We start from the raw sequence: 20228 nt of genomic DNA, 5'->3' as shown, positions 1-20228 counted from the left end.
TAAAAATTAAGAGCTGGAGAAATGGCTCAACAGTTAAGAGCACTTGTAGCTCTTCCAGAGGACCTGGGAATATACACAATTCCCAGCACCCAAATGGAGAATAACATTTGTCTGTAACTCTGTCCCATGGGATATAACACTCCCCTTCAGGACTCCTTGAGCATCAGGCACACAAGACAAACATGGAAGCAAAATACCCATACATATAAACAAAAAAAAAAAAGTTTTTTTTAAAGAAACTATACTACTGAGTTTATTTACACACCCAGTATAGAAAGTACACTTTTAACCAACTACTCTTAAATTATCCTAGAACTTTATTTTCTTTAATTTAATTTCTTTAAGTTAATTTTTATGGGTATGTGTGTACCTAAGTATATGTACGTACACCACAAGTGTGCAGTGTGCAGAGTCCACAAAGGTCAGAAGAAGGCATCAGAGCCCCTGGAACTGGAGTTACAGGAACTTGTGAGTCACCATGTGGGTGCTGGATATTGAATCCAGGTCCTCTGGAAGAGTAGCCAGTTCTCTTAACTGCTGAACTAAATCTCCAGCTCCACATTCCTTATTTTACATTCCAAACAGAATTCTTAACATAATTACTATTAGGTACACTTATTTAACTCTCCCATTTCTTTCTTGCTTTCTGAAATGTTTAACATATCAAACAGCAAGAGTCTTTCAAATTTTTAAAATTACATAATGTACCTAAAATATTTGTCTTGGTTACACCAATAAACTCAATACCCTCCTCAACCCTACAAACATCCCTTTAAAGGCACAGAACCAGAGCATGCAGACAAACACTTTCATGTCACTTACTTGGAATACTGCTTCAGTTCCTCTGAAGTATCATCTACCAGGTCACTCTGCTTTGCTTCATACGCCATTGAACGATAGATCTTACAGGCAACTAATGCTTTAGCCATTGATTCTTCACCATGCTGCCATAGAAAGCGGGCCATGACCTGCCTCTTCATAAGGCAAGCCCAGATTAATAATTCATTAAGAGGATAAGGAAAGCGCTTGGTTTCTGGATCATCAATATCTACAATTTCATCTTTGGTTCTTTTCTTCTTCCCTTCTTCCATAGTTGCATCCATCTTCAAGGGAAATAAACATTGTAAGACTCACAATAAGGCCACATGAGGGCTGGGATTTAACTCTGCAGGACACAGACTGTCTACTAGGCAAAGAGGCTTGAATCTGACCTCCAGGATCTTAAACCAATAGTGACAGTAATAACAAGAGTCATATGACAACCATCTCTTTTTTTTTTCTTTTTTCTTTTTTGGAGACAGAATTTCTTTGTGTAGCCTTGGCTGTCACGGAACTTGCTCTGTAGACCAGGCTGGCCTAAAACTCACAAAGATCCAACTGCTCTGCCTCCCCGAGTGCTAGGATTAAAGGCATGCAGTACTACTGCATGGCTGAACGAAACTTTTAAATAAACAGCCTGTAAAAAATAATGTAAAATCCATGAATTTTATTTTTATTATAATTCATAATTCATTTTATAAAAATGTCAATTCAACAAAAAGGCTGAGTGAGACACATTCATAATATCTGAACTAATATCTGATAAAATTTAAATTAATAAAATTTTGTTGTATACATTATAATAAAAAAATAAAGTTGCTTAATTTTTAAATCTGGCTATTATCGTAGCTAAAACTGGACAAACAATACAATTATTAATTCATAATAATTTTATTCATGGAAAAATAAAGTCAAAATGTATAAAAGTTCCAAACCAAAAGATAATTCTTACTAAATCAAAGTTTTTACCTAGTAATACAAATTAGTAAAAAGCAAAATTTAGGAAGGATAATATTTTCATCTTTAATATGCTGAACAAATCTTTTAGGGGAGGCAGAGGGCTTAAGACAGGGCTTCTTTCTCTATGTATCCCTGGCTATCCTGGAACTTGCTCTGTAGACAAAGTGGCCTTGAACTCAGAGATCCACCTGTCTCTGCCTCCAAAGTGCTAGGATAAAAGGCATGTGCCATAACTGCCTGCCCAAACCTATTTTCGTTAAAGAATAAATCAACATACCTTTGGTCTGTAGGGTTGGGCTGTTTTAATGAAATGATTGTGTCTCATTTTTTCCTTTTTATCAGCTCTATTGCCAAAAGTCTCATGACTCTTTCGCAACTGAGGAGTGCTGCTAGAGGTATTTCGACCTGACCTCTGAAAATGAGAGTATTTTAAAAAGCTGACACATTATAAAAAAAATTCTAGAATAAATTATAAACATTTGTAAATGTTTGTGTACATATAAAAATAATTGGTTTAAGATTCTAACTACCATTTTCTCCCCCTTTCTCTTTTGAAAAAAAAATCTATCGATGTAGCCTATACTGGCCTTGAACTTTTGGCTCTTGCTTCTAGACACAAAGGGTGAGGACTACAAGTGTACCATGATGACTGCACTCATCCAGCCTCTGGTTGTAGCTGTCTCTCCTTTTCAGTGATAGCACTGTCTCTAACGTTGTCAAGCCTACCTAGCTCAGCCACCCAAGGAACTGATACTACAAATATGATCATGCTACCAACCACCTTAAAAATATTTTAATTACTTTTAGTCTGATTCTCAGGTTTTGTTTTATGACAGTTTAAGTAGCCCTGGCTGGCCTGGAAGTCTTTGTAGACCAAGTTGACACTGAACTCACTGAGATTCTCCCTGCTTCTGCTGCATGAATGCTAGGATTAAAAGTGTGCACTGCCACATCAGCTGAAAACTCACATTCAAAGACAACTATCACTGTTACTATTCTAATGAAACGAACACTGTCCTTATATGATGAGAGGCATCTAATTTAGGGACTGACTTACACAAACTAAGGAAACATTCTATCTTGGAACTACTTTCATTCCCTTAAAACTTTGGTTGTTGTTGTTTTTGTTTTGAGACAGGGTTTCACCAGCATACTGGCTAACCTGTAACTTATTATTTGTAAACCAGGCTGGACTGAAACTCACAGCCATCCTCTTGTACCGGCCTCTCAAATGCTAGGATTACAGGTATGCCCCATCAAACTCAGCACATATAACTATTTCTTTTGTGTTGTCGTTTTGTTTGTTTGTTTGTTTTTCGAGATCTGCCTGCCTCTGCTTTACAAGTGTCGAGATTAAAGGTGTGTGCTACCACTGACTGGCTTCTATAACTAATTCTTAACATTTAACCACTAAAACTATACATACCCGGTTATTCCCTCCAAGACTATTATATATTAATCGAAAACGTTTTCTTGTGTATGTGCATCTGTAGGTTCCTCCCATGAGATATTCAATCACAAGTCCAATATCAATTAGAGTGATCTTGTATCCTGGAGGAAGATTACCCTAGAAACAAAATATTAAATAGACAGGATAATATTATTCAATATTGACTTGCCAGACCTAGGAATAGACATAATTTGCTAAACTGAGAACTGTTATTTGTTATAAGAAATTAGGTTGCTCTTTACAGAAGAAATAATGAGTGTTTCTGTTTTCTCATAAAAGATGAAAAGGTTCTGACATTTCTGAAGTCTCAGGTATGACTTAAATCAGTCCAATTTAACTCAGAAAGACGCACCCCCCCAACATTCCATACAGAGGCTATAAACTCTGAGAGCTAAATGCAGCACATATCATAATTTATTACATAAATTAAAGAAACATAGAAATGACATTTTGTGTTTATTAAGTTTAGTTTATTGCTAAATATGGCGGTAAACACGTTTAATCCCAGCATTTGGGAAGCCAAGATAGGCAGAACTCTGAGTTCGAGGACAGCATGGTCTACAAGAACTAGTTCCAGGATAGCCAGGGCCACTGAGAAACCTTTTTGTCTCAAAAACAAACAAAAACGAAAAACAACAACCCCCGTCCCCCCCCCCCCAAAAAAAAACAACCATGGCTGGAGAGATGGCTCAGTAGTTAGGAGCACTAGCTACTCTTCCAGAGGTCCCGAGTTAAATTCCCAGCAACCACATGGTGACTCACAACCATCCATAGTAAGGTCTGATGCCCTCTTCTGATCTGCAGAGATACATGCAGGCAGAACACTGTATATATAATAAATAAATAAATCTTTTTCTAAAAAAATGTACTGTGTTCCATCTGACAGAAGCTTAGGAAATTGGGACTAACATCACAAGCTTTCATTTTCCTGGTATAGATATAGTAAGTTCTTTACTATAAACTTTTTAATTTATACACACACACACACACACACACACACACACATATGGTTATTTTGCTTGCATGCATGTCTGTGAACCATGTGTACCTGCCCAGAAGACAAAAAGAGACCAGATGCCCAGGAACTGGAGTTACAGACTGTTATCAGGTACCATGTGGGTGCTGGGAATAGAATCTGCGATCTCTCCATTGCTATTCCAGCTGAGCCATCTCTGCAGCTCTAAGTTCTTTACTTTTATGACAAAGATAGTTCTTATTTTACCTTGTACAAAAAGCTCTTGTTTCTATTCTCATTTTAAAAATGCATTTAGGTATTTTGAGGGCAAAAATAAAGGGCAAATGACTGAAAGGTCAAGTTTTTCTATAACAAAGAAAGTTTCTTACCTGTTTGACATCTCGAATGAGATGGAACAGCATTGGATTAGTTGGACCTTGTTTCTTTAGGGAAAAAAAAAAACCTATTAGCTTTGGTCTAAATTAAACAATCTCCCTTTTTGTTACTTATAGTACTTACAAAGACCCTCTTGAACAAATGCTAAAGATTTCCTTGCTAATGGAATCAATTTTTTTTTTTTACATTTGGTTTATATTTCAGGGAGAAACTTCATATAACAATGAGTAATCCTATTAATTTTTTCATCAATTAATAAGAGACAGGACACAAATAAAGTTCAGTGTAATTATACTAGATAATATTAGTGGATAAAACTATAACCCTATTCAAAAGAAATTTATAACCCATGGAAGAAGACATAATCCTTAACTAGTCTAGTAGGTTTCTTGGAAGCAGTGGAGGAATATGTGAGCTACTTTACACACAGAATAAAATTTCAATGAATGAAAACTAGACAGAAAAAAGCAAGCCAGCATTATCAAGAAATCAGTGCTTTTCTAAATAGCTTGTGTGTTTAGAAAATGGTAGGTAATATACTCAACACCCACATACACTATTTGAGGTTGAAGTACCAAATAAAAAGATGAAGTGAGAAAGATAGGTAGGGTAAAACTGTGGCTACCATCTAGCATAGTGACACAGGCCTTCAATCCCAGCACTCTAAGGCAGAAGCAGTCCAACTTTTATGAGTTCTAGGTCTAAACTGAGCCTGGTCTAAACTGAGAGTTGCAGATAGGCCATGTCAACATAGCGAGAACCTGTCTATTTCTGAAAACAATCAAGCTATATGGTGTAGACACGAAAGAGTCACCAAAAAATTCTCAACTATAGAATGACAGCAAATTATGTTATTATAAAAACTAAAGAATTTGATCAAGGTAAGACATTAAAGAGATATAGATAAGAAAACTAAAATGCAGAATAGTGGCAGTCAAGTCAATTAGAGATGACCAAAAACATCAGGAATAAAAAAGTAGTAGATATTGATGAATTAGTATACAGTTTTCTAGAAGTTACAAAACTTGGCTTTGCTTATTAGTATTCCTCACAGCATAAGTCAATTAAATTTGTATTAGATCCACCATGTATCTGTCCTCTCTGAAATTATGAATTATGAAATATGAATTTAAAAAAAGATTAAGTTTGCCGGGCAGTGGTGGTGCACACCTTTAATCCCAGTACTCGGGAGGATCTCTGTGAGTTCGAGACCAGCCTGGTCTACAAGAGCTAGTTCCAGAACAGGCTCCAAAGCCACAGAGAAACCCTGTCTTGAAAAACCAAATAAAATAAAATAAAATTAAGTTTTTACAAGAAAAATGGGGAAAATACACCAAAAGAAAGATGCCAAAAGGTCAACAACCATAAATTTAAGTAATAAGGAAAAACATTGTATATGTTTTCCAATAAACAAAAGAATAAAAAACCAAAGTAACACATCATCCTCTAAATAAGAATTCTATCCTATACTTTTAAAAGGAAAGAAACAAAAGAAATGATGGGTTATTATTATATCAACACTTTTCCCATATGGCTACGTCAATAGAGAAGGGCTTCTAAAACTGGAGAGTAGCTTCAGACTGTCATATAAGAGTCAATACTAAGAATGGCTGTATTTCTCTACCCATAACAACTAAAAAACTGAAAACTATCAATAGGAGTATATATTTTTAAATAAAATGACATTTTAAAGACAATAAAACAACGAACAAAGAATTTTGTCAGACTTACAGTGTTATAAAGTTCTTCCAATCTAGGGATGGTAAGGAATTTATGCATGCTCACTCCATTTTCAATGAGAAGTTTTACAAATGAAACTCTATCCATTACAAGAGCATCAAGCATAGCTTGTTCTAAGGATCCAACCTAGAATAACAAAATAAATATATTTTATATGTTCCACCTATTGACTCCTTAAATACAAATTCCTATGATTTATACCTATATTTCTCAAACAGTGTGGAAACAAATTGAGAAACAGGCAGAACAGTAACCTAAGATTTTTAGAGAATGGATAAATAAAGACCTACATTTCACAGGATTCTCTAATAACATTACATAAATGCTCTATCTGTAAGACAGCAAATGTTGTGTGGGGGTGGGAGAAAGAAGCAACACAGTCCATCATCAATAAAACTGAGAAAACAGAGACAGGAAATGCTCAGGGGGTAAAGGCACTGGAGTTACAGAGGTATGTTACTCACTCTATTTTAGACATGCTAGATGCAAGCCAGGCTGGCTTCCTACAAACTAGACAAGTACTCTATCTGCCACACTATATCCCAGATCTACTTTTAATATTTCATCACTGCATATTTAAAAAGAACTTTGTAGCAAAAATTAATTTGGAAATCATTGTTTTACACTGTTATTTTAAATATTTTAATTCTTGCTGGCCAATGGTGGAGCACATCTTTAATACCAGCACTCGGAAGGCAGAGGCAGGTGGATCTCTGTGAGTTCAAGACCAGACTGGTCTATGTAGTGAATTCCCTTTCTCAGGTGGGGGAAAAACTTAAATATATTTTGATTCCGTCCTCAAACATTTTCCACACAACTACAGTTTCCCTCTAGTATCTTATATCACTCTCCAATTCATTTTCTGTTTTCCTTACTTAAAGGACGATATGGTCTCTAATGTATTTTTTTAATGATCCCCCTCCCCCCCCCCTTTTTTTGGCTTTTTGGCTTTTCTCTGAATAGCCTTGGCTGTCCTGGAACTCATTCTGCAGACCTGGCTAGCCTCAAACTCAGAGATTCACCTGTTAAGAGCTGGGATTAAAGACATGTGCCACTATTGTCTGGCCTCTAATGTTCTACTTGGTAACCACACATACTTGCTATACATGATAAAATCTCAAGACAGAAACCTTTTTTAAAAAATATTTTTAACTATTCGGTTTTGTACAAGGAAAACATTTTGATGTTATACAAAAAAATAAGGTCAAACTCACAAGAATGTAAATTTTTCTAAATTAACAGCTTAAAATTTATCATGGATGTTATTTCTATTTTAAGTAAGATTATTTTCTGTCATCACATGTAATTGTTATGTTATTAATTTACATTCTAACCTTACTCTATTTTCCTTTTGATCCTATGTTCTACTCTATACACTATATTTACCCTTTAATAAGCCAGACACTTTACAGGCATTGCATATATAAGGGAGGGGGACATAAAAAAAAAAACATTTGCTGTCAAAAATGTATTTCCTAAGAGTAGAAAGATAAATCATGAATGCAGAGTAAAGTGAGGGACTGCATAGGAACCATACTAAAACCAAGGCAGGTCACAGCTCTGTACACAGAGCAAGAGTTCCAAGACTTTTTAGTCTTTTAGAATTTTTATATATTATTAAAATTAAAATACCTTAGATATTATTAAGAAACAAAGTCATTAAGAGAATATACCTCACTAATATTTACACTTGGGACAGAAAAGTAAAATCTGAGTATAAATCACAATCCCAATAAATAGTTATAGTCACTCCTTTCTGCGGTGGGGACTAGTTCCAGGACCCTCTTCTGATACCAACTTCACAGAAGCTCAACTTTTAACAAAATGATGTACACTGGCTATGGTAACACAAATATCCTATCTCTAGATTACTCAAGATACTTAGTTTAACAGAGCAGACATTAACACTACATCGATTATGGAATAAGAAAGGAAATTTCTGTAGTCTAATTACATAATACTCACTTTGTGGCTGGGGGAATCCACGGATATAAAACCTATAGCTACTAAGTGTCCACTGTAGCTAATTTAATTATATTTATTTGAAGTATCTACCTACCAGCCACTGCTGTCCATAAACAAACACATGATTTTTGGCAATATCAACTCTGTCCCATGCCAGTGTAAGGATAAGCTGGTCAAATGCAGATGCATTAGTACCTAATTGAATAAAGAAAACAGTTGGTGAGCATATCTCCATCAATTTGCAAGCATTTACAAACTCTCCTTAGAGCCCTTTAATTTACACAGCTGGCATCAACCACCATGGAGCATTTGTATTTTCAAGTGTAAAAACTACATCACCTCATTAGTTGAAAAAGAAAAAATCAGAATGTAGGAACTGAGAAACCAAAAGATTATTTGTTTCTATCACAGACACAGTATTTCAAGGATTCTGAAAAATGTTTTGTTATTATAAAGAAGATTTATTTATTATGTATACATTGTTCTGCCCAGATGTATGCCTGCATGCCAAAAGAGGGCACCAGATCGCATTATAGATGGTTATGAGCCACCATAAAGTTGCTGGGAATTGAACTCAGGACTTCAGGAAGAGAAGTCAATATTCTTAACTGTTGAGCCATCTCTCCAGCTCTGAAAAATGTTTTTTTTTAACGTACTTTTATGCACATGAAATTATAGCCATATACTTTAAATTATTAAAACAGGAATATACTTTTAAAATGGGGGGTTATTAAGTGGGATCTGAGGGAGCTCAGTGGATAAAGGTACCTACTCCCAAGCTTGTCAACTCGAGTTCCATCTCCTGGTACCACGGGGTAGAAGGAGAAACCCAACTCAAGTTGTTCTCCAATCTCTACACATGCATCATAGCATGTTCAACTGTACATGGGTGTACACACCACACATAAATACATGCATTTTTTTAAAGATTGAATAAATGGAATCAGTGATGCTGTGAGATAATGCTCTTGTATAAAGATATGTCAGTCGAATTAGTTTATGAAAAACACTGATTGGCCAGCAGCCAGGCAGGAAGTATAGGCAGGGAGACCAGACTAGGAGAATTTTGGGAAGAAGTAAAGCAGAAAGTCAGTCATCAGCCAGACCACAGAACATAAGAATGCCTTACTAAGAAAAGGTACCAAGCAACATGGCTAAACATAGACAAGAATTATGGGTTAATTTAAGATAATTATGGGTTAATTTGAGTTTTAAGAGCTAGTTAATAATAAATCTGAGCCAAAAAGCCAAACAGTTTGTAATTAATATAAGCCTCTATGTGGTTCTTTGGGACTGAACAGCTTCGGGACTGAGCAGGACAGACACTTCTGCTTACACAGGAATAAGAAGACGGCAGAGTGAATAAAATATTTGCTTTGTGAACATGAAGACCTGAGTTTCAATTTCCAGCACTTTAAAAAAAAAAAAAAAGAAAAGAAAAACAGATGATGGCAGAAATGCAACCCTATGGCTTGGATGGGGAGGAGAGAGACAGGTAGATCTCTGGAGCGTGCTTGCCAACAAGTCTCACAGGATCAGTGAGCTCCAAGTTCAGAAGTGCTTTACTCTGGACACACACACATAAACACACAGAGAAATGGGGTCACAGACATATACACACAGAGTGACAGAGAGAGAGAAATGGAGTCACAGATAAGCATGATACGTAGCATTTGTAAAATCAGTATTGGGAGGCTACATCAGGAGAACTGCACTGAGATTAAAGCCAGGTAAATCTACAGAGCAAGTATGACTAAAAAAATGCAAGTTTAGTAGCTGTCTTATGAGACTCACTCTACATAGCTTTCCTTAACAGAATACATAATTTTACTTTGTATGTATTAATCTTTTAAGCATGATTACTTAAAAAATTCCAGTTCATAGATATTTAGGTTACTGTGAAATTCTTCAAGTATATTTTAGTTAGTGCATATGTGATTCTTTAAATAGAACAGTTCTCTAGAGGTTAATTTTCTGGACATAAGAATATCACTTTAAGTCTGGTGGTGGTGGCACACACCTTTAATCCCAGCACTCAGGAGGCAAAGGCAGGTGGATCTCTGTGAGTTTGAGGCCAGCCTGGTCTACAGAGTAAGTTCCAGGAAAGCTAGAGCAGTTACAGAGAAACACTGTCTTGAAAAACAAAAATCAAAAAGAATATCCATTTAAAGATTCTGATATATTCAGGAAACTTGTACCATTTACAAAGAAGATCTGTACTTCTCTATAAGGAAGGGGAGGGAGTGGCATTTATTTAAAATTCATTTCTACTTATTATTATTATTATTAGATTTTTGAGATAAGGTTTCTGTGTAGCCATGGCTATCCTGGAACTCACTCTGTAGCCCAGGCTGGCTTTGATCTCAGAGATTTGTTGCCCTCTGATTCCCCAGTGCTGGGATTAAAAGTGTACATCACCACTATCCAGTAAAGATAATTTACTATTTTTAATAAATTAAATTTATTTTCTAGGGTTGACCATCCAGTACTGAATTACTTACTATATTTATAGTTTCTGGGTTTCTTAATACTTACACATCTATTAATCCCAAGATGATACATACTTAATTATATAATAATTTTTAAATTATTAAAAAAATACTGGCAATTTGCTGTGGTCTAATATTGCGAACATCTTTATGGATAACAAAACAGTGCCCTTTTGCTCCTGTCAAATATGTTGTTTTCAGGTACCCAGATAGGACACTATTTTCATTTCTTATTTTTGAAAATATTTTTTCACTGTGACATTTTGTTTTATCAGTGGATATCTCTGGTAAAATTCTGGGAGAAAAACAAAGTGCATGTATATCAATCCCTTAGTCCTAAAAGACAACACTAGTTTTCAAATTTTCTTCAAAAGACAATAGCATATTCCACACCTTGTTTGAGATGGAACATTCTAGAGTCTGCCCTTTAAGAGGCACTCGAGCCCCTCTGGGGTCCAGCTATCTCTGCCTCCAGCACTGGGGTTACAAGTGCACAGTACCACTCTTGGCCTTTTATACAGATGCCTGTACAGCAAGCATTTTACCTATATTCACAACTGCCACATGGTTTTTTTTTAATTAAAAAACTGCTTTGATCATGGTTACTCTATCTCTTCAACATCATGTTCTCTCCTCCCATTAAACATATACATGTGCATAAAATCACACACACAAAACAACCCCAAAATGAAAAAAAAAAGCCAATAATACAAAATTTAAAAAGACCAAAATGAAACAAAAATCCCCTCTATAAAAATAAACCATGGATTCCAGGACTGGTCCCAGGCCCAGAAATAACTGGCCAATATAAAACCTATCACAAGATTAAGGAGTTAATAGAGCCTGGAGGCATAAAGTTAAAAAAATAAAATTCTACAAGAGAGAAAACTACAAATCTATAAAACTAATTTTTTGTCAAACTAAAAATTAACGTCTTTCATTAAAAAAACGATTGAAAAACCCCCTCCTTAATCGTTTGTTAAATGAAAAGTCCTACCTTATATAAATAAGACATAAATTAAATATAATTTTATAAGAGTTTAGAATCTTACCCTTTTAGTCAATCATGGTGGCTCAGACCTTAATCCCAGAACTTGGAAAGCAGAGGCGGGAGGATCTAGGTGAGTTTCAGGACAGCCAGGACTATGAGAGATAGATCCTGTCTCAAAAAACAAAACAAAATAAAAAAAAAAAAATTTACCTTTTAGCAGTGCAGTAAGTATTGCAACATCTATATCTTGATGTTCCTCTGATCCAATGTGGAAAACAGTAATCTATTTAAAAAAAATTAATATTATGCATTTTTAAAACCAAAGTATTATAAAACAAAAATGATTTCAAATAATACAAAGAAAGATATTTATATAGAGATTTGTACAGAAACAGGACTGGCAAGATGGCTAAGTGGGTAAATTAGCTTGCCATATGTGACGATTTGAATGAGGATGCTTCCAGTAGACTCACATTTGAATTGTTGGTAGAACTGTTAGGGAAGAATCAGGAGATGTGGCGTAATAGGAGGAGGTATGTCACTGGGAGTGAGCTTTGAGGTTTCAAAAGCCTACACTATTCCCAGTTAGCTCCCCTGCCTTGTGGCTACTGTTTCAACATGGAAGTAACATAAAAACTCTCAGATACTGTTCCAGCTCTGTGTCTGCCTGTTGCCATGCTCCCTGCCATGATGATCATGAACTCACCCTGTGAAACTGTTAAGACCGCATTAAATGCTCTTTTATTAAGTTACCTAGGTTATGGTGTCTCTACACAGCAACAAAAAAATAATTAAGACACCATATAAAACTGACAATTAAGTTCAGTCTCAAGAAGCCATGTAAAAGTAGAAGGAAAGAACTGACTCCACAAAGTTGTCCTCTGACCTCCATGTATGTGCACAAAATCATATACACATATGTAATCATTTTTATACAGAAATAAATTTTTGAAGTCATGTACATATTTCTGTAACTACTCAGATTTCTAGATATAGACATAAGTGATCTAACATTTTAGCCCTAATTTAACCCTAGTTTAACCCAAAACGAAACAGAAAATTAGAGTATCACTAATTAAATATCAATGAATTTTCACAAGTAGTTTGTTTCATATCACATTCACTTCTTTTTAACCTATCTTGTGTCTGCCAGCTAACTAAGCAGTTTGTGGGCAGAGGCTAGAGATCACTATCAGAACAAATCATGTTGCTCTTTCTACAGAGTGAGCACTTATTCGAAAGATTAATGTATTCCTCTTTCTTTTGAGGAAAGTTCTTACAATACAGTCCTAGTTGTACTAGAACTCACAGACCTCCTGCCTTAACCTCCAGGTGCTGACATCACAGGTATGTACCACTATGCCTTGCAACACATGCATTCTTGGGTAAGGCATGTAGTGAAATATAAAACCATTTAGGACATTTCTACCTAGGTACTTTTTAGAAAGAAAAAATAATTAATACACAAATACAAAGTTTTCAACCAATTTCATTTCATGGAGAACAAAGTCTGCAATGAAATAAAATGCAAATTAACATAATCAAAGCCAAAAGGTCAAGAAGGGACAACAAATCTATGTGTTTTTTTTTGTTTTGTTTTGTTGTTTTTTTTTTTCCGGGACAGGGTTTTGCTGTAGTTTTAGATTTTTAGAGCCTGTCCTGGAACTTGTAGACCAGGCTGGCCTAGAACTCACAGAGATCCACCTGCCTCTGCCTCCCAAGTGCTAGGATTAAAGGCACCACCCCTGGCTCTATATTTCTATCTACTCACAGAACGTTAAAATTTTGTCTCTGAAAATACACATCTATGTTTACATGTATGAAACTAAGCAGCACCTAGATTTAGTAGTCTTCAAAAGAATAAAAGGCTTAAAATATTTTCCCAAATATTGTATTAGAGAAGCCACTAGCAACTACAGTTTTTCTTTTTCCTGTATATGTGTGATCTGCACACAGTATCCACATAAAGGCAAAGGGCAATTTGCAAGAGTTGGTTCTCTCCGTAAACCAGGTAAATTAGAGCGATCAAATTCAGGTCATCAGGTTTGGTAGTAAGCACCTATAGGCACTGAACCATGCTGCTTGTTCCTCTGCAGTCTTCTTAAATACTAAGCACAGTCAGTTGAGACGCAGCTATAAAAAAATTCCTTTGAAAGAATGATTACAATGTCAACACTATATGAAAATTAGGTTTTCTATGCCATCACTCAGCTGAAGAGCAATAAGAAAATAATAGAACAACTTTAAAAACTTAAAACACAAACTAAAACCTGAAGAATTGTATGAATTAGAATGTGCTTTAAAAGAAAAGATTTATTCTGCTGAAAACTACTCACAAGCTCCTTTTTTTTCATGCACTCCATCAATGTTTGAAATAAATGAACTGCTTCACTCTGGCCAAAGTTAAAGGTTTTTTTGATAGTTGATATAACATCAGGCTCCGCTGCATCGGGAAGATTCCTGGTAGAAGAAGAAAAACAACTTACTTCACTCATTTCATCTTCTCTGTAGGATCAAACGAAGTACAGGTAGACCCATGCAAGGCTTCTGAACGTTCTGTAGTAATATTAATAGTAACTTCCTGAGACACCCATTATTAAATCTATGGCACAAGAAAAGGAATGGAGTATTTTCACTTTGAATAATTTTGTGAATGTTTTAAACAAAGTATATGGTGTAGTATTAGTACTCAGATTTTACAAGGTATCATATGGATAATTCTATATTATGGCTTATAAAATGATTTACCAAGAAGTCTTCAACATGGACACATTTACCCAGATCAAAGTATCAAAATGCAGGAGTTCATGATCAAAGTCTCCATTTGCCTAGTTTCACGTCACTTCTTTTCAGGAATCACCATCAACCAGTGTGAGGTTCTGTTGAATAGTCCTTTACACTGTGTGATAATATGTTGTTGTGAGTGGTTTAATAAAGAAGCTGACTGGCCAATAGCTGGACAGAATAAAGTTAAGCTAAGTGGGAGAACCAGACTAAGAACACAGGGAAGAAAAAGGGCAGAGTCAGGAGTCAACCAGCTAGACATGGAAGGGAAACAGAAGGTACAAGACGAAAGAGTGGAAACGCCATGTGGCAGAATGTAGATTAATATAATATAAATGGGTAACTTTAAGTTGTAAGAGTTTGCTAGTAACAAGCCTGAGCTAGTGGCCAAGCATTTATAATCAATAAATCAAACTGTGGTTATATTGAGAGCAGTTGCCACACACGTTCCATTTTTACTCAGCTATAACCATTCTACTGTACAGATATGCCAAAATTTATTTGTTTAGGCCTTTTCTGGTAGATATTCTACTATGTCCTTATCTTGTATAAGATATTTTACATAAAATTTTATATAAGTGTTTACCTGTAGAAACCATTACATGAAATTAAACTATCAGGTCAAAGGTATGTCTCAGAAGTAATAATTATTTTCTAAAAATGACTACACTTTAGTTCATTCCAATAGTGTATGACACAAGCTACTGCCCTAGGTCTGAAGAGAGTATTTTATTAAAACTGAGATTTTCATGTTCATTTAATAGACAAAGGTGTTCATGTGGGGCTATTCCACCTTGACTGGAAGTCAGTGAGTTTGAGCTTATTTTTGCTCTCTCAAAATTGCTGATAACAGATATGGTTATAAACAAGATTCTGACCTAGAGTGTGATTAATTAATATTTTGGGTATAGAGGTGGATCTGCTTCACCTGGACCAAAGGTTGGAGAATTCAAGTCTATTCCTTATATCATGTTAACGAAGTCTACTGCATCCTACCTCCCCACTTTGGAGGGAGTGTGTGGAAAATAAACGAGGCAAATTCAGTATTCACTGAATTGTCCTCCAGGTACTATCCTATGTCTCTGTGTTTCTTTCATATGTCTGTTCTTCCTAGCTAATGTTTCTAATCCATACCCCCTACCCTGGAACATACAAACCTGTAGTAAGTCACCCCCAAAATGTGGCTTACAGCTAGTTTAGAACTGCACAACCTACCAGACTCTAATTTATTTTATTGTGAAGCTGGCTATATGCTATACTCACCCTCCTTCTTCTGTCTGCTTATGGATATATGCTAGTAAATCTGCAGCTCTGCCTGTCCCTTCACACACAACAACTGGAACAGGGGGACTTTCCTGAAGATACTCCAGCACTGTAAGGATGACATTTGGGCCACCTTCAAATATCAAAGCCACCACAGGAACACCCTGCCCAATTCCTAAAAAGGATAAAAGTTTAATTAGTAAATCTGACAAAAATTCAGTAATTTAATATTACTTATTTTAAATAAAAATTAAAAATAAGATAAAATTTCTTATGAGACAGTTGGCTTTACTTTAAGCATTGTATGTTAGTAACAGCCAGTCTCAAATAATGGGGCACTAAATAATCACTAACATCTGCTCTGGGTGATAAAATCAGGAAATTCAATAAATGATTCAGTGCCAACCAGAATCTGTATATTTACTGAAAACAAATTTTTGTGTGTTTATTAATTGAGCTCTTGGCAATATATGTATAAGGATTAATTTGTGGCTTAGTTTGCCTAGTTTCTCTGCTTTTATTATTTTTCAAAGTCTTGCCATGTAACCCAGGCAGCATTAGAATATAAGAATCTCCTGTCTCAGTCTCCTGAGAACTATGATTACAAGCAAAAGCCAGCACAGGGTGCTTATTTTACATTTTAATACTGTATTGGTTGAATTTCTAACATATACCGACTTTCATTTTTAATAAGAATCTAAAACATCTACAAGAAGAAAAAATTAGTAAAAAATATTTATTTTCATTTTACAGCAACCTAAAGTGTGGTGATAAAAGACAAACATTTCTAAGCACAGGTTTATAAATCATCACTAGTTCTCGGGGTACAAGTCGGCTTGATGAGAAAAGCATCTGACAATATGAGTTCAATTACCAAGTCTCACAGTAGACCTTGAGAACCAGTCACCAGGAGCTCTTCTGTGACCTCCAATCATTCCACACACAGACACGGGAGGGGGGGTAATAAAATAAAAATAATCTGTATGTTGGTCTATGTACCATGTGTGTGTCTGGTGCCTTTAGAGGTGAGAAGAGGGCATTGTATCCCCTGGAAATGCTGTTACAGACAGTTGTGGCCACCATGTGGGTGCTGGGAACTGAACTCAGGTCCTCTCCAATAGCAACAAGTGCTCTCTACTTCTGAGCCATTTCTCCAGCTCTAAGGATATTTTTAAAATAACCAGTTCACACAAACATTGTGAAACTACTATGTGTGCACTTCTGTTATCACTCTGTCAGAGTTCATCTTTTTTCTGTACTAGGGTTACAGAACTCCTTCTACTTATAATAAAATATAGAAGCTAAAGGAGAAAGTTCAGTCACAGTTGGAAAGGAAAATCTTCCAAAAATATCAATTTTAAGATTCATTTGCCAACATCAATACAGACTCACCTAATAAATTTTAGGCAAAGTTCATTCTCACTTAACTGGTATTATTTCTTTTATATTGCTTTTATATCTTTTTTTTTTCTCATGACAGGGTTTCTCTATGTGTAGCCCTGGCTGGCCTTAAATTCACAAAGATCCAAAAGTTACATATTAGCATTACCACATATTAAGACTGTTAGTAAGTACTTTGAGCTACAGTTTATTACAAGAGCAACAAAACCAAAAATAAATAAATAAATACATTTTCTTTTTGTAGGTCTTAGTATTTTGTTTAAGATCAGTCATTTTTGGATGCTTTGTAGGTGTGCTTGCTATGTAAACAAAAGTGTACTTACTTCACAGAACACGCTACCTTTTAAGTATGCCGCTGGCTACTAACACAATTTTGAATAATTAAACAGTAACAAAAGGGTGAATTCTTACTAGCATGAATTCTTTGCTGATTAATGGTTTTTTCAAGTTCTCTTCTCAGTCTGACTTCCGCCCCATACTTTCCAACAGTGCCATCATCCACCAATATGAAATGGGAGTGGAGATTATTCAGAACATTCAGTTTGCTCAGGGGATTCAATAGGGTTTGGTAAGGAGCAACCACCTAAACAAGAGCAAAACAAGAGACAGTGGAAGAAAGCTGAATGTAACATAGTATAAGTTAAATTCTGAAGTGACCCACAGATAAAAGATAAAATTCTATTTTCATTTGAACATAAAAAGTATACGCTTTTAAGTATTTGAAGATAACAGATTAAATCACATAATTACTCCTTTTTGCAAAATTAAGTTTTTTATTATCACATGCAAATGGAGCAATAAGGAAGTATATATACAGTGCTAATAAATTATAAGGTTATTAAGTGAGTACAATACAGTATACAATAAAAGCAGTAAAATATGATAGTGCTGTTTTCTAAAACATAAATACAACCCTTTCAAATTGACATTGAAAATTTAATAACACTTGAAAATTATCTCCATAATTACAGTTTTTGTTGCTGTTTTGTTTTTTGAGACAGGATTTCACTATAGTGCATTGGTTAGTCTGGTACTTGCTAACAGAGATCAAGCTAGCTTCTAACTCAAGACCAGCCTGTCTCAGACACTACTGCTGCATGATGGCATTAAGGCCTGTGGCACCGTGCAGTCAACTTTATTTTAATAGTCTCATGATGAATATCTACAAACAAATTCACATTTTCAACCTATTCAAATAAAGCACCATCATTTGATTCCTACTCTTAATGACAAAATTAATCCTTAATGTTATAACCAGCAGGCTGATCTCTGAGTTTGAGGTGACCCTGGTCTACAGAGCAAGTTCTTAGCACAACCATGGCTCTCAAAAAACAAAACAAGCAAACAAATCAATTACAAATACTAATATGATGTGGAAGACATGTTAACATTCTACATAAAAGACAGAAAACAAAAAGTACCAACAATATTACAAGCATTTATATTGATAAATGCATTATCCAAAAAAAATCAAAAAAGGGTGCTGGAAATTTTGTTTTAAACTTAATGTGAAAGTATAATATAGCCTACAAGTTGAAATTTAACACATGCAAAACCCATTCTTACATCTCTCCCAACAAGATCGTTTCTGTTTTCTATCACTCCCCATGGAGCTATTCCAATAGTGCAAATCTTTCGAGATGATCTGGAAGCATGCTCTTTGAGGGCATCACCAACATGTTTTGCCACACCTGTTCATACAAAATTTATTCACCATTAGAAAAAAACCCTGAATTTACTTTATAATATTACAATTCATGATTTTTCTTTAAATAGACGATTCTAAGGCTGCAAGATCCAAAGTCAAGCTAACAAAAAATTTAAGATAACCAAACAGATTGACAAAACAAAACCCCACAATATCATCTCAAGTCCAAAACACTTATAAATCAAATCCTATCACATTGGTAGGTAGGCCTAGTACTAAAATACCAATATATCTTTTAGTTTGCTTCTCGTAACATATTAGATCTCATCTTTCATATAAAACATAGAAAATAACATCCACTGAGTTCCTTGCTTACAGTCTATTTTCAAAAAACATTCAAGAAACTTTGTTCTTACCAATTAGCACCTTAAAACCTTCCCTTCTTATTCAAAAGAAAAAACCACAATGTTTGTAATGGCTTCTAAGACCTTAAAAAGCATCTGTCCATTACTGGTAGTAAGCACACTTCCATTATCATCATGCTTTCCTATCTCCCAAGAACTTCTGACCAACTCTGCCTGCTTACTATCCCTTAGTGCCACACAGGAAATGCCTCATTCTTGTAATACATCAATGATTTTCTCTTCTCTACACACTCCGTCCCAAGTTTTACTGTTCCTTTGTTTCCTACCATCTTTCTTGAAATATTAGCATATCAATAAAAATCTGCTTACTCTTATCAACTTGACTGAATTGAAAAGTGAAGAGACAGTCAGGTCTCCATGTCTGCATAGAACTGATCATAAAATACACTATTCATACCTAAATTATCCTCTTACTGTTTACATAACCCCCACTATAATACTGAAAGTGTCTATTTTAAAGACCAATATATACCCTACAGCTCAAAAAATGCCTTATAGTAAGGTTCAATAATTATCAATAATGAATGAATGAGATGCTTAAGATGATTTAAATAAATAATTATGCTTAGCTTTAATCATTAAAATTAACCCATCCTCCTTATATTCAAAATTAAAACATTATACAAAAGACCAAAAAAAAATATTGAATGAAGGGGAATAACATATGAAAAATTAATTTTTGAAGGCTACTTTTTTCACTTTATTTTTATGAGTATATATGTCTACCTGCATGCATGTATGTGAGCCACAACCGTCCCTAGTGACTAAGCCAAAACATGTCTGATACTCTGGAACTGAGCAGTTGTGAGATACCACGTGAGTACTGGAAACAAAACTCATTCTCTGCAAGAGCAGCCAGGGTTTTTACCTGCAGAACCATCTCTCTCGTCCCCTAAGGACATGCCTTTACCACTACCAAAGGAGCAGATTATCATTCTTCTA

General features: G+C 35.2%; 1 protein-coding gene across 1 annotated transcript in view; it reads right to left on the bottom strand.

The window, feature by feature from the left end:
* Positions 1-20228, bottom strand: part of Trpm7 (transient receptor potential cation channel subfamily M member 7) — a 40073-nt gene that overhangs the window by 18388 nt on the left and 1457 nt on the right. The window contains exons 3-13 of the mRNA XM_087910872.1: positions 18780-18904; positions 17625-17796; positions 15813-15987; positions 14102-14225; positions 11976-12048; positions 8380-8480; positions 6312-6446; positions 4574-4627; positions 3206-3346; positions 2057-2191; positions 823-1103 (exon numbers count right to left, since the gene is read on the bottom strand). Of these exons, the coding sequence (XP_087766998.1) occupies positions 823-1103; positions 2057-2191; positions 3206-3346; positions 4574-4627; positions 6312-6446; positions 8380-8480; positions 11976-12048; positions 14102-14225; positions 15813-15987; positions 17625-17796; positions 18780-18904 (1516 nt within the window). The remainder of the gene's footprint in view (positions 1-822; positions 1104-2056; positions 2192-3205; positions 3347-4573; positions 4628-6311; positions 6447-8379; positions 8481-11975; positions 12049-14101; positions 14226-15812; positions 15988-17624; positions 17797-18779; positions 18905-20228) is intronic.

This window comes from Myodes glareolus, chromosome 10 (genome assembly GCF_982192425.1).
Source record: "Myodes glareolus chromosome 10, mMyoGla1.1, whole genome shotgun sequence".
Lineage (NCBI taxonomy): Eukaryota > Metazoa > Chordata > Mammalia > Rodentia > Cricetidae > Myodes > Myodes glareolus.
This window is presented reverse-complemented; position numbering and strand designations above follow the sequence as displayed.